General features: G+C 42.3%; 2 protein-coding genes across 2 annotated transcripts in view; both read left to right on the top strand.

The window, feature by feature from the left end:
- Positions 1 to 16,180, top strand: part of LOC121841796 — a 314,557-nt gene that overhangs the window by 272,299 nt on the left and 26,078 nt on the right. The gene's annotated exons all lie outside the window — the stretch shown is intronic.
- Positions 10,183 to 15,781, top strand: LOC112231609 (Wilms tumor protein homolog). Its single transcript, XM_042311936.1, has 3 exons — positions 10,183 to 10,619; positions 13,907 to 14,037; positions 14,406 to 15,781. The coding sequence occupies exons 1-3, from the start codon at positions 10,367 to 10,369 to the stop codon at positions 15,570 to 15,572; spliced, it is 1,551 nt and encodes a 516-aa protein (XP_042167870.1). The 5' UTR covers positions 10,183 to 10,366; the 3' UTR covers positions 15,573 to 15,781.

Genomic DNA, 16,180 nt, shown 5'->3' with positions numbered 1-16,180 from the left:
TGTAATCTGTATCACCTCTCTTCCAGGAGGAGGAGGGTGTGAGGTCTAGACTACACCTCCTCCTGAACCCACAGAGGAAACACACACAGTCACACTGAGGTGAGCCACTGTAAACAATTGTCTGCATGGTATTAAGTCAGATCCAATATCCACAAAGCAACTCAGAGTAGAAATGCTGATCTAGGATCAGATTTGCCTTTTAGATAATTATGAATAAGACTATGTAGACAGGTGGGGACCTGATACTTGATCAGCACTTCTACTCTGAGACTCTTTGCGGATATGGGACCATGCTTTTGAATTATCAAACCATTAAAGAGTGTGAAGTAATCAAATCATCTATCACTTTTCCAAATCAACTACCATGTTTGCATAATACTCATAGCAACCCCTCATTTCCCAAACAGAATATGTTCCATAGCAGGGTGCTCATATCAGATTTCTTGATCCAACATCCTCTCACTCTGTATCTCTTACAGTCAGTAGACATGGAGGATGGGAAGCCTGATCTGCTGCTGGTCAAAGAGGAGACAATAGAAGACGGACCAATGAGTATTGATCTGCTGAGTGGACTAAAGATGGGGGAGCAAGGTAAGTGAGAAATACATATAACCTACATACAGTAATAGAGCTTCAATGCGATGCCATCTTCGATTCCCAGACCGGTGCAGCCAAGGGCCCAAAGCACATCAGCAAGCAGGCCAGGACCAGAGGCGACATAGTGGAGGGGGGATGCGGTGGGATTATTTAAGATACTCTTTGAAGAGGTAGAGTTTCAGATGTTTTTGGGAAGATGGGCAAGGATTCTGCTGGCCTAGCTTTTCAGGACGAAGCTGGTTCAGGGCATAAAATTAACACCTGCTACACCAGTAGATTTAGGTATTGACGGCTAAGAATTTCTATTTCACCAGCCATGTTGGCGGGTGGTCAATTTCCAGGGCCAGCATTACATTTACAAATAAAAATAATCAAACATCAAGTATGAGCAGATCTGTTTTGTTTCATAGCTGCTAATCGCACAAAGAAATAGGAATCCTAAATCCCACCTCGCGCAGAAACACTGCATGGCTGGGGAGCTGTGTGCACTGACTGAAGTGCTGAGAGATTCATTTTTAGAGGCGCTGCACACTGGCATAAAAGTGTCTAATTTACTCAAAAGTCTACAAAGTGAGACTTTGTCCTCGTGTTTCTTGGCTACTTGACTGTTTTGTTCACAAGCTCGGTTGTTTTTCAACATTACTTTGATTCTGCTACTTCAATTGAGAGTGAAGAGACACCCTAGTCAGATCCCAAATCTCACACGCACACAAACACACCTGGCACAACTCGAGTGGCCCCGACACCACGGTTAACCTCCCCCTTTAAGGGGCAGGTGAACATTTTGTCTCTGATATTTTGTTTAAAAGACTCAGGTCACAAAATGTTGTATGAAGTTGAGCTTAATACCACATTACTTCATACTAATACATTTCTTGTTTTAAAACATCACAAATCATGGTCATCTGTTTTATTGTTGTTGATGTATTTGTATCCTGTAGCACAAGCTCAAAAAGGTTCTGGGACACTGTAAAGTCCATGGAGAATAAGAACACCTCCTCCCAGCTGCCCACTGCACTGAGGGTAGGAAACACTGTCGCCACCGATAAATCCACTATAATTGAGAATTTCAATAAGCATTTTTCTACGGCTGGCCATGCTTTCCACTTGGCTACCCCTGCCCCGATCAACAGCCCTCCACCCCCCACAGCAACTCACCCAAGCCTCCCCCACTTCTCCTTCACCCAAATCCAGATAGCTGATGTTCTGAAAGAGCTGCAAAATCTGGACCTCTACAAATCAGCCGGGCTAGACAATCTGGACCCTCTCTTTCTAAAATGATCTGCCGAAATTGTTGCAACCCCTATTACTAGCATGTTCAACCTCTCTTTCGTATCGTCTGAGATTCCCACAGATTGGAAAGCTGCCGCGCTCATCCCCCTCTTCAAAGGGGGGGAAACTCTAGAGCCAAACTGCTACAGACGTATATCTATTCTACCATGCCTTTCTAATGTCTTCGAAAGCCAAGTTAACAAACAGATTACCGACCATTTCGAATCCCACCGTACCTTCTCCGCTATGCAATCTGGTTTCAGAGCTGGTCATGGGTGCACCTCAGCCACGCTCAAGGTCCTTAACGATATCATAACCACCATCGATAAGAGACATTACTGTGCAGCCGTATTTCATCGACCTGGCTAAGGCTTTCGACTCTGTCAATCACAACATTCTTATTGGCACACTCAACTGACTTGGTTTCTCAAACGATTGGTTCACCAATTTCTTCTCAGAGTTCAGTGTGTCAAATCGGAGGGCCTGTTGTCCGGACCTCTGGCAGTTTCTATGGGGGTGCCACAGGGTTCAATTCTCGGGCCGACTCTCTTCTCTGTATATATCAATGATGTCGCTCTTGCTGCTGGTGATTCTTTGATCCACCTCTACGCAGACGACACCATTCTGTATACCTCTGGCCCTTCTTTGGACACTGTGTTAACTAACCTCCAGACGAGCTTCAATGCCATACAATTCTCCTTCCGTGGCCTCCAACTGCTATTAAATGCAAGTAAAACTAAATGCATGCTCTTCACCCGATCATTGCCCGCCCGTCCAGCATCACTACTCTGGACGGTTCTGACTTAGAATATGTGGACAACTACAATTACCTAGGTGTCTGGTTAGACTGTAAACTCTCCTTCCAGACTCATATCAAACATCTCCAATCCAAAATTAAATCTAGAATTGGCTTCCTATTTCGTAAAAAAACATCCTTCACTCATGCTGCCAAACATACCATTGTAAAACTGACCATCCTACCGATCCTCGACTTCGGCGATGTCATTTATAAAATAGCCTCCAACACTCTACTCAACAAATTGGATGCAGTTTATCACAGTGCCATCCGTTTTGTCACCAAAGTCCCATATACTACCCACCACTGCGAACTGTATGCTCTCGTTGGCTGGCCCTCGCTTCATATTCGTCGCCAAACCCACTGGCTCCAGGTCATTTACAAGTCTCTGCTAGGTACAGCCCAACCTTATCTCAGCTCACTGGTCACCATAGCAGCACCCACCCGTAGCACGCGCTCCAGAAGGTATATCTCACTGGTCACCCCCAAAGCTAATTCTTACTTTGGCCGCCTTTCCTGCCAGTTAACTGCTGCCAATGACTGGAACGAACTGCAAAAATCACTAAAGCTGGAGACTCTTACCTCCCTCACTAGCTTTAAGCACCAGCTGTCAGAGCAGCTCACAGATCACTGCACCTGTACATAGCCCATCTGTAAATAGCCCATCCAATCTACCTCATCCCCATACTGTATTTATTTATTGCGCTCCTTTGCACCCCAGTATCTCTTCTTGCACATTCATCTTCTGCACATTCTACCATTCCAGTGTTTAATTGCTATATTGTAATTACTTTGCCACCATGGCCTATTTATTGCCTTACCTACCTTATCCTACCTCATTAGCACATGCTGTGTATATAGACTTTTTTACTGTATTATTGATTGTATGCTTGTTTATTCCATGTGTAACTCTGTTGTTGTATGTGTCAAACTGCTTTGCTTTATCTTGGCCAGGTCGCAGTTGCAAATGAGAACTTGTTCTCAACTAGCCTACCTGGTTAAATAAAGGTGAAATAAAATTTTTTTTTTTAAATGTAATGGAAAAAAATCAGAGTGCCTGGTACATTTTTTTAATCTACCTGTCACTATGGCTTGTGGTCCAAAAACTACATTTTAAGCCCTGTACTGGTTCCACCATTTGGGTTTCAGGACAAAGAAGAGCTTGGAATGGGCTGATTGGTTGCTGCCCTCCCGTAGGGGTGGGAGGGCCAAGAGACCAGAGGTGGCAGAACAGAGTACTCGGGTTGAGGTGTAGGGTTTGAGCATAGCCTGAAGGCTCCATAGGCAAGTACCATGGTCTTGTAGTGGATGCGATATTGGACTGGAAACCAGTGGAGTATGCAGAGGAGTGGTGTGACATGGGATAATTTGTGAAGGTTGAACACCAGGCCTGCTGCAGCGTTCTTTATAAGGATTTGATGGCACAAGTGGCGAGCCCCGCTGTCAGAGAGTAGTCCAGACGGTGTCGTCCAGACGGTGTTGAAGACAGTGCATAGATCAAGGATGAGGAGAACAGAGGAGAGAGAGTCAGCTTTCGCAGTGCAGAGAGCCTCCGTGACACAGAGAAGAGCAGTCTCGGTTGAGTGACAGCGAGAGAGTTCGTCAGAGACAGCACACTAGTGTTTTGGAAAGAAAATAAGGAATACCGGTCTGTAGTTTTACGTCTGAGGGGTCGAGTGTCAGTTTCTTGAGGATGTGACAACTCTGGCCATTTTGAAGTGAAGAGGGGACACAGCCAGTGGTCAGGGATGAGGGAAGTGAGGTCTCCAGAGATGGTCTGGAGAAGGGAGTTTGAGCGGGCAGGTTGTTGGGCGGCCGGACCTCACTAGTCGCAGAATTTCATCTGGAGAGAGAGGGGAGAAAGAGGTCAAGGAGTAGGGTAGTAGTTCTGTGTGAGTGGGACCAGTGGACTCAATAGACTGAGTGAATGAGGAGCGGATGTCATCAACCTTCATTTCAAAGTGGTTGACAAAGTTATCCACAGCAAGGGAGGGGGTGGACAATTAAGGAGGGAGGAGACGGTGGAAAATAGTTTCCTAGGGTTAGATGCAGAAGCTTGAAATTTAGAGTGATAAAGTGGCTTTTGCAGTGGATACAGAGTAAGAGGAGGAAGTGAAAGGATGATAGGTCCTCCGGAAGTTTAGTTTTCCTCTATTTTCGCTCAGCTGCCCGCAGATCTGTTCTCTAAGCACGCAATGAGTCACTCAGCCACGGAGCAGAAGGAAAGGGACCGTGCGAGTCATAGAATGCGGAAAGGGAGGATAGTAAGGGTCAACGAGGCAGAATCAAGAGTCAGGAGGGAGAAGGATTTAGCAGAAGGGAGAGATGATAGAAGAGGAGTGAGTTGTGGGAGAGAGAGAAGATTGCGACAGCGCATGACCATCTAGGTAGGGGCTAAGTGACTAGGGTTGGAGGAGAGGGAGATAGAAAAGGAAACAAAGTAGTCGAGACCTGGAAGGGGGTTGCCTTGAGATTTGTAGGTGAACAGCCTCTAGTAAATATGAGGTCAAGTGTATTGCATGCCTTGTTGAGTGGGAGGGGACTGGGAAAGGGTGATGTCAAAGGGAGGGGAAAGAAAGAGTTGTAAAGAAATTAGTCGAAGGCAGGCGTCGGGAGGTTGAAGTCACCCAGTACAAAGAGCGGTGAGCCATTGTCAGAAAATGAGTTTATCAAGGTGTCATTGAGTTCATTGAGTAACTCAAAGGGCACTTGGTGAGCGATTGATGACAACAATGGTATTGTTGCACACAGGGAAGAAATCCAACACCTGTCCCCAGTGTGAGAAGAGGTTCTTCCTCCAGCTTCCTCCAGCACCACCTTAAGAGGCACCAGAGGGTTTACACAGAGGAGAAACCCTACAACTGCCGAGTGTGAGAAGAGATTCTCACACCAGCAACAGCTGCACATGCACCTGTATGTCCACACAGGAGAAAGGCTGTTCACCTGTATGCATTGCGGGAAGAGGTTCTCAGAGAGGAGCAACCTTGTGATATTCCAGCAGAAAATGCACACAGCCCATGAATAGTGTAATATGTAGTACTAGTTTTTTTGTTTAATTATTTTGGATGTATAGAGAACTGGATGAGGTGAACTGAGGAAAGAATGAGTGTGATGAGGCAGAGTCAATTATATGGTGATGGTTGGTGAGATGGTGTCTGTAAAAATGCTTCACTGATGAAAAGTGACAACCTTGTCCTGTTGTTTGATGCTAGTGTTTTATAATGAGATGAATGTGCCTTAATTCATGTTTACTTGGGATAAAGTAGTGAAGCTGTGTGTAACATAATGTTGAACCTTTTTTAAAGTATTCTAAAATGTATTTCTTTAAAGCGAGGGTACCATAATTTACAGAAAATGTCAAGGGTTACCAGTGAGAGAAGTATAATAACTTGTGACAAGTAGATTGAGGTTCCTCAATTTGTAAGGTCCCTCAACCGAGCAACCATTTTGTTGAAATTAAATACAAAATTGACTCTGTGCTGACTGACTTGGTTATTTTTGTATAATTGCAGGAACTGAGGAACCCTCATCAGTCAAACCAGAACATGATACTTACTTATTGAATCTGTCACACCCTGATCTGTTTCACCTGTCTTTGTGATTGTCTCCACCCACCTTCAGGTGTCACCTGTTTTCCCATTAGTCCCTTGGTACTTATTCCTGTGTTCCCTGCTTTTCTGTTGACAAACAAGAAGACCTGGCAAGTCAACCAGTGTGGTCTTTTCACCTGTTCTCCTGATTTTTCCTTCACTCTGTTTTTGCTAGTTCTCCCGGTTTTGACCCTTGCCTGCATTGACTCTGAACCCACCTACCTGACCATTCTGCCTGCCGTTCTGTACCTTCTGGACTCTGACCTGGTTTTGATCTTTTGCCTGTCGATGACCATTCTCATGCCTACACCTTGGATTATAATAAATATCAGAGACTCAAACCATTTGCCTCCTGTGTCTGCATCGTGCCCTTATAGAATAAACACATATGGCCATTTTAATAAACTCAATTTTCTCCATATCATTAGGTACTTGAATCACAGTGTTAGAGTTTGGCTTGCCTGTGATTAACATTTTATTATATGTTTCTGTGTGTACAGTAAAGAGTTTCTTACATTGCTTTCAGAAAGTATACACAATCCTTGACTTTTTCCACATTTTGTTGTGTTACAGCCTGAATTTAAAATTGATTTTTTTGTCACTTGCCTTACACACAATAAACCACAATGTCAAAGTGGAACTATGTATACACATTTTTATAAATTAATTAAATTAAAAGATGAAATGTCTTCCGTCAATAAGTATTCAACCCTTTTTGTTATGGCTAAATAACTTCAGGAGTAAACATGTGCTTAACAAGTCACATGTTGCATGGACTCACTCTGTGTGCAGTAATAGTGTTAAACATGATTTTTGACTGACACCCTCATCTCTGTACCCCACACAATTATTTGTTTAGGTCTCTCAATCGAGCAATGAATTTCAGACACAGATTCAACCACAAAGACCAGACCAAGGAGGTTTTCCAATACCTTGCAAATAAAGGCAACTATTGGTAGATGGGTAAAAATGTAAAAAGCAGTATTCCTTTGAGCATTGTGCAGTTATTAATTACACTTTGGATGGTGTATCAATACACCCAGTCAATACAAAGATACAGGCGTCCTTCCTAACTCAGTTGCCGGAGAGGAAGGAAACCGCTCAGGGATTTCACCATGATTCCAACTTTAAAACGGTTAAGAATTTAATGGCTGTGATATGAGAAAACTGAGGATGGATCAACAACATTGTAGTTACTCCACAATACTAACTTAATTGACAGAGTGAAAAGGATGCCTGTGCAGAATAAAAATATTCCAAAACATGCATCCTGTTTGCAATAAGGAAAATAAGTAAAACTGCTAAAAATGTGGCAAAGAAATTAACTTTTTGTCCTGAATACAAAGCGTTATATTTGGGGAAAATCCAACAACCCATCACTGAGTACCACTCTTCATATTTTCAAGCATGTTGGTAGCTGCATTATGTTATGTGTATGCTTGTCAGAGTTTTTTTGTTGATAAAAAGAAACGGAAGAGCTAAGCACAGGAAAAATCCTAGAGGAACACCTGGTTCAGTCTGCTTTCCAACAGACATTTGGAGACAAATGTACCTTTCAGCAAGACAACCTACAACCCAAGGCCAAATATACACTGGAGTTGCTTACCAAAACAACATTGAATGTTCCTGAGTGGCCTAGTTAGTTTGGACTTAAATCAACAACTTGGTTGAAGAGTTTGTTAAAGAATAATGTGCAAATATTGTACAAACCATGCCTTTAACGCTCAAATCAGTTTTGTTTTTCAAATCCGTTTTCAACTACTGACTGTCCAAACAGCAAGTTACAATTGACCAAATTGGATGTGTGTGTGTTCAGACAGCAGTCATTTGCTGACATGGCTACACTAGTTGTCATAGTAACAACGGGTGTATGTGCAGTGGTGTAGGTTGATTGGTGGTGGTGCCTGTGCTGATGTAGCAAGCTAAGGTGACAACAATGCTTGCCAAGGACGTTTCCCAGTTGTTTTGAATGTTCAAAATCATAGTGTAAGAACACATTTAAAGCCTCAAAGGATAAGATGATCCAACTTTCAAAACAAGTCCTTTTTTGGCGAGCCCCAGCAGTCAACTAGCTAGTTTACATAGCTGTTTAGCTTTTTAGCACATTCACTTATTTGTATGTAAACAATGATCAAGCTAGTTAGCTAACATACCACATGTGTTTGTCAAATTGTCAGAGCAGCCAGCAAGCAACAAGATATGCCGAATAACAGTCTAAAAACCATTTGAGGGAAAGTAATCAGATGTGACGTGTCTGAACTATTAAATGGCCAGGAATCAGATTTGTATCGGACTGACTTCAAACCACCTACGAAATGTGGCTTGAAATATCAGATTCCATGTGCTTTTTGGCTGTTCAGAATACAGGAAATATAACAGATTCTAATGGATATGCAAAGAAATGTGATTTGATTAATTTCAAACTGCCAATGTGAGCACGGCTTTAGAGACTTACCCAGAAAGACTCTGCTGTAATGACTGCCAAAGATGATTCTAATATGAATTGACTGAGAGATGTGAATTCTTATGTAAATGACATATCTGTATTTAATTTTAAATACATTTGAAACAATTCTAAAAACATGTTTTCACTTTGCTATTATGGGTTATTGTGTGTAGATGGGTGAGGAAAAAAATAACTTTAATACATTTTGAATTCAGGGTGTAACACAACAAGATGTGGAATAAGTCAAGGAGTATGAATAGTTTCTGAAGGCACTGTATGCTCTGATAATGCAACCTCTACAAAATCAATGCTTCTCTTATAGTTTCACATTGTTTTTATGTCATATAAAAAAACGGACAATTACTATAAGAAAAATACAATATTTGTATATACATGTTCAGGTATGAGTTTATGGTTAAGGATGGGTAGCACTTCCTACTGGACAGTTTAATTAAATACAGCTATGCCTTTGGTCTCCCATCCTGGGTTTTAACCAAGCCAAGCCCTGCTTAGTTTTGATATTTGTCACGAACTACTAGCAATGCGAATGAGAATAATTGTTGAGAGATCTCCATTTAATAATGAAATAGCAGTGATTCTATCAATCATTCCTCCTCTCCTACTCCCCCTCCTTCAGGTTTTCCCCTTTCTCCTCCTGGCGGCAGACTTTGATTCATTCTCAATAAGTGTGACGTTCGCGTGCTTCAATGATGTCAGACAGTGGTATGCAAGTGCTTGGAAATACCTTAGAAGGCATAGCTTACATGTCTCGTATGTTTTTTTTATACAATCCAAGCAAAAGCTAGTTATTACTATGGTCCAAGTGTTTTGAAAATCAAAATGTCCCATGTACTGTAAATCTCCCATATTTGTTGTGTGTATTATTGCTATGAATCCCCCATGGCTGTAGCAAACATTGCCACTAAGCAATTGACTTACTCAGCCACACACTGTTGGCTGTTTTTATACTGATGTACTTCAGTCACCATGTCACCGTTTTTAGAGACAGTAAACCTAGGCTAGAACAAGGACAGGGTTGTAATCATTAGTCCAAACAGTTGTGCAAATAAAACGAGACTTTCTAATGGACAAATGCAGGTATGTCCCCATTCTTTTTACAGTCCATGTAGGTCCCTCCGTTTCGTTCCATTTGCTTCCATTTGAGAAACGTTTTGCAACAGAATCGGCGTAGTGAATATAATAAAAAACAAATTAATACGGCCCAGCTGAATATTTACCTTACTGATGTGATGTAGATGGAATCAAGTAATTAATTGTATTCTACAATATTCTTGCTAACACACTGTTCTTTATAAACAAGTTTGCTCTGCGTTTGAAAGATACTGATCATATGAAATGTGATGTGTAATAAGCAGTACCGTAAATCAAAGAACAGCGCGCATCCTTTTTTTTAATTTAACCGCACCCTTTAACTATGAAGCCAACCAATAAGATCCTTAAACGGAAGTGAACAGTGACCAATAATAATTTAGCCACTTAACGTTTTAGTTATTTAGGCGTTTGTTAACACCGGGGAACTCAAAATATGACTTATTTAACTTCCCAGCATCACATATTTACCCCCAAGTGGTGTTTAATTCGTGTTTGAGAAAGCACTTGTTGATATATGTTATCTAGGTAATGGTATTTAGCTAGCTGCTAAGAATGGCTAACTGTAACGATATGGTTTTTCACACTCAAATAGCCTCCATTATGGAGGTTCTAGCGAATACAGCCGTGGCAGAGATCTGTAAACTCGTAGACGACGACTATGCAGTGTTTCGTATGGAAATAACTCAAAGCCAGAAAGAAAACAGGTCATTGCGGAGGAAGCTACAGCTACTGGAACTGAAGGTGGCACGGGAGCGCCGTCACAGTAGTGCCAAGATCCTCGAGCGATACAGAGGAATGGCAAGAGGTACATTTTGCAGAAGGCCGAGGCTGCTGTCGCCCGGTTTCCCATGTGTTCAGATATCTTACCAATAATTGGGTCTTGGTCAGTTTTTGGATAGTATCGAAAAATTCCCATTATTACTTAGCTACCCATCTTGCGCAAAGACACTATCGTATTCTAACCAGATGCGCGATACTTTTGGATAAAGAATTAAAGCAGTTAGCGCCGCTGCCACGAATAAACGTTCATAGTTGTTGTAACCAAAATATATTTTGGGGATGCTTACAATGTTTATATTATAGTTTGACCAGACACTAATAATATATTTGGTAGATATCTTTGTAAAATATCTATTTTGGATGCATCACTTGTTAGCTAGAATGCTAACGCTCATTGACATCTGCTGTAGTAAAGTTAGCCAAAGAGCCATTTTTACTGTTTGAAGTGTTTTGAAAAAGTGTAATGAGACAACCATTACATTAAAAAGGTCCAATGCCGCCGTTATCTTAATATCAAATCATTTCTGGGTAACAATTAAGTACCTTGCTGTGATTGTTTTAATTTGAAATTATAAAAAATAATAGATTCTTAGCAAAGAGCAATTTCTCAAGCAAGGATTTTGCCAGGACTGTCGGAGTGGGGAGAGAAACAGAAAATGTGTTATTGGCAAAGCGGTTTGGAACTCCACTTCAGATTGGTCTAAAGGAAAAATCCACCCAAAACCAGTCATTTCTATAATTTAATATGTGAGAACAATATTTGTGAACAAATGCTTCATTTTTCCATTATAATAAGATTGGTAGCAACATGTGAAAATCCTTGTGGAAATCTGTTACAGCTCAAGTGGACTACAAAACTCAAAATGCAATGCTCTCTCTATGGGCTGGCTAGCTAGGTAGCTAGCTAGTAAATGTAGCTACACACAATAATACCAAAGTCAATATCATGTGAAGTAGTTAGTAAACTGTAAAATCGCCTAAACAAACTGCACTATAATTTTAGGATTCTACAGTCTCACTTTGTTAAACCTGCAGATCGTTGTGCCTCAGAGTGGAGTCTGACATAAACATCAGCACCATGCAATGCACACAGAACTGAAGAGGCAGACAAATAGGATACATTTGGTAGACCCTCTGTTAAATTACAAATTTGAGCGAAGACAACCTCCCGCGTTTACATCTGACAGTATTGAAATCTGACATGCATGATATAAGATTTCGCAATCTAAATCTAATCTCCTATTAACTTCCAGTGGAGTAACAGCGGCTTTATTGCAACGCAAAATCATACTGGTCGAATTCCTGCCTGCTTGAATGGCAATAGCTCAGATACACATGAAAAGATGCAGGGAATGGATAGAATATTGCCCAGAGATGCACAAAAACAATATTACTTTCAAAATGGGTTAATCTTTACTTTGACTAATGTTACCAGGCAGGCCAAAACTCCATCCCACCAAAACAGGCTGAACATTTCAGACGGTCTTTTCAAACAGCTCTTACACTAAAAGGGATTATCATAATTTTCACAAATTTACAGTACCATTCTAACCTCAGTGTGGATATACAGTACCAGTCAAAGGTTTGGACACCTACTCATTCAAGGGTTTTTCTTTATTTTGACTATTTTCTACATTGTGGAATAATAGTGAAGACAAACTATGGAATCATGTAGTAACCAAAAAAGTGTTAAATCAAAAAATATATTTTGATTTAAACAGCCTTGCACCCTATTGGCATTCTCTCAACCAGCTTCATTAATAATTATTTTCAAACAGTCTTGGGAGTTCCCACATATGCTGAGCACTTGTTGGCTGCTTTTCCGTCACACTGCAGTACAACTCATCCCAAACCATCTCAATTGGATTGAGGTCGGGGGATTGTGGAGGCCAGGTCATCTGATGCAGCACTCCATCACTCTCCTTCTTGGTCAAATAGCCCTTACACAGCCTGGAGGTGTGTTTTGGGTCATGATCCTGTTGAAAAACAAATGATAGTCCCACTAAGCGCAAACCAGATGGGATGGTGTATTGCTGCAGAATGCTGTGGTAGCCATGCTGGTTAAGTGTGCCTTATTCTAAATAAATCACAGACCGTGTCACCAGCAAAGCACCATCACACCACCTCCTCTGTGCTTCACGGTGGGAACTACACATGCGGAGATCATCCATTCACCTACTCTGCTTCTCACAAAGACATGGCGTTTGGAACCAAAAATCTCACATTTTGAATCGTCAGATCAAAGGACAGATTTCCACTGGTCTAATGTCCATTGCTCGTGTTTATTGGCCCAAGCAAGTGTCTTATTATTGGTGTCCTTTAGTAGTGGTTTCTTTGCAGCAATTTGACCATGAAGGCCTGATTCACACGCTCTCCTCTGTACAGTTGATGTGGAGATGTCTGTTGAACTCTGTGAAGAATTTCTTTCGGCTGGTAACTGTAATGAACTTATCCTCTGCGGGACTTATCCTCTGAGGTGACTCTGCGTCTTCCTTTCCTGTGGCAGTCCTCATGAGAGCCAGTTTCATTATAGCACTTGAGGATTCTTGCGACTGCACCTGAAGAAACGTTCAAAGTTCTTAATTTTCCAGGTTGACTGACCTTCATGTCTTAAAGACTGTTGTTTCTCTTTGTGTATTTGAGCTGTTCTTGCCGTAATATGGACTTAGTCCTATTTTTTTGGTAAAAGACCATCTTCTGTATACCCACCCCTACCTTGTCACAACACAACGCATTGGCTCAAACACATTAAGAAGGAAATACATTCCAGAAATGAACTTAACGGCACAATTTAAATGCATTCCAGGTGACTACCTCATGAAGCTGGTTGAGAGAATGCCAAGAGTGTGCAAAGCTTTCAAGGCAAAGGGTGGGTACTTTGAAGAATCCCAAATAAAACATTTTGATTTGTTGAACCCTTTTTTTGGTTACTACATGTTTCCATATGTGTTATTTCATAGTCTTCACTATTAAATAGTAAAAATAAAGAAAAAACCCTTGAATGAGTAGGTGTCCAAAATGTTGACTGATATATATATATATATATAACAAAGAAAAATATTATTTTTGACTTCACTGGGCCTTTAAACAGGACATTCATACAAGGCTTAAAATCCAATTATGATACAAAAGTAGTGTGAAGTAAAAATATTTACATATTTCATAATTGTATGTTTGTGTATTCTGAAAACTCCCACGTGTTCAGTAATCAAATTGCACGCATCGCCTTTGTGGCATTGTTTGCAAACACAGAAAGAGGTCTATACCACAGTAGTTAACCTAACCACCTCTTTTCCCCGATCTTGCTCTCAGGTGAAGGACATCTCACTGGAGGTCACAGGGGCTTTGTGAAGCCAGTGGGACACAATACATGGAGAGATGACCAACCAATTACAGTTGATGAGGGGAGTGGAACCTCAACCCAGCATGTTATCGTGATAGAGGTCAGTGCAGGGCTCTCCAACATTGTTCCTGGGTGGCTGCAGTCCTGTAGGTTTTCACTCCAACCCTAATCTAGCGCACCGGATTCTAATAATTAGCTGGTCAATAAGCTGAATCAGGTTACTTAGATTTGGGGTTGGCGTGAACCTACAGAAGGGTATCTCTCAAAGGACAAGGTTGGAGAGCCCTGGCTTCATTTAGTGTTGCATTACAGTTACTTTGTAAATCAAATGTGGCCCATTCATTTCGGAAAGGCACCCTTCAGCCATTCACATGTACATCTACCATAGGGGAGCTTGTGAGACTTCCCTAAGACATTGTTATCCAATTCTACTCATGTACCGGTAATAACCTTCTCTCTTCTTGTTAGTCTGCAGATGCTGCAGGTCCTGGGGTGAAGCTAGAGGGGTCTGAAGGAGAGGAGGACCCACGGCACAGGAGAGACATCCAGACTGGAGTCGAGGACCCTACCACCGCCGCAGCGCAGCCCAGGACTCGACGCAGCATCACGGAGGTCAGTGGAACGCTGACCGCCGTCCTCAAGTCAAAGACGGACACGAAGACTTTAACTGTAACTCACAGTCTCTTACATACAGGACATGACCACATATCAGACCCCGGTCTGGGGAGACTGGTCTGTCCTCCTGCTTCCAGCTCAGACTATTTACCGGTATTTCACCAGAGCCAGAGGCCTGTTCATTCCCTTGGGGATGGAGACACGTTAGATACTGGTGGTGATGATCCTACTTGTTCTTACACTACAGAGGACCCAGAGGACCTCAACATGCCCTTGGGTTTAGAGACACAGGCAGATCTGTCTATAGGGGACTGGAACCAGTACAGTAGTAGCGTATACTCTGAAGGGTACTTAGATAAGGAAGGGGAGGGGCTGGTCATAGATGAAGTGACTGTGAAATTGGAGGGTGATGTCCCTCCCACATGGAATGCAGATCACCTAAGAGAAGGCCACTCGCAGGGCAGAGATTTCTTAGACTACAGGGAAAGCTTAGAGACAAATCCAAATGTTGCGACCCACTCCCCTTTACACACGCTCAGAGAGCACAACCCCGTGTCCACGTCGATGGGGTCTTCTGATTCACACGGCCACATCCTTTTCGATCAGGTATTGAACTCAAACAGAGATAAAACCCAGGCTTGGGGAGGGGGAGCAACATCAGGCAATAGTAAAGAGAAACGGTTCCTCTGCATGTTCTGTAACAAAGGCTTCAGCTGCCCCCAGAAGGTGGAGACCCACCAGAGGGTCCACACAGGAGAGAAACCATTCAGCTGCACCCAGTGCCACATGCGCTTCACCGAGGCTGGCACCCTGAAGCGGCACCAGAGGGTCCACACAGGGGAGAAACCTTACAGCTGCCCCCAGTGTGAGAAGAGGTTCTCCCGCCAGGACAAACTGAAGAGGCACCTGAAGGTCCACACGGGAGAGAGGCCGTTCGCCTGTACGCACTGCGGGAAGAGGTTCTCAGAGAGGAGCTACCTCAGAATACATCAGGAAAAAAACCATTCCACTCTAACATAGAAAGTAACCATTCCATTTGATAGCTTCTAGATCAAAGCCACATTGAAGATAGACTTTCAATTTCCGCAACAACTAAGAGCGTTGGAAGTGCAAGGCCCAGACATTGGAATATACACAGTGTACAAAAAATTAGGAACACATGACATGGACTGACCAGGTGAAAGCTATGGTCCCTTATTGATGTCACCTGTTATATCCACTTCAATTAGTGTAGATGAAGGGGAGGAGACGGGTTAAAGAAGGATTGTTAAGCCTTGAGACAATTGAGACATGGATTGTGTATGTGTGCCATTCATAGGGTGAATTAGCAACACAAAATATTGAAGTGCCTTTGAACACTGGATGCAAATGACATCCAGCCAACATGACACAACAGTGGGAAGCCTTCGAGTCAGCATGGGCCAGCATCCTTGTGGAATGCTTTCAACACCTTGTGGAGTCCATGCCCCAACGAATTGAGGCTGTTCTGAGGGTAAAATGGGGTGCAACTCAATATTGGGAAGGTCAAATCAAATTGTGTTTGTCACATGCGCCAAATACAACAGGTGTAGTGTAGACCTTAACACTTATTTTTCTTAACTGCATTGTTGGTTAAGTAAACACTTTTA

Source organism: Oncorhynchus tshawytscha, linkage group LG34 (genome assembly GCF_018296145.1).
Source record: "Oncorhynchus tshawytscha isolate Ot180627B linkage group LG34, Otsh_v2.0, whole genome shotgun sequence".
NCBI classification, from domain to species: Eukaryota; Metazoa; Chordata; class Actinopteri; order Salmoniformes; family Salmonidae; genus Oncorhynchus; species Oncorhynchus tshawytscha.
This window is presented reverse-complemented; position numbering and strand designations above follow the sequence as displayed.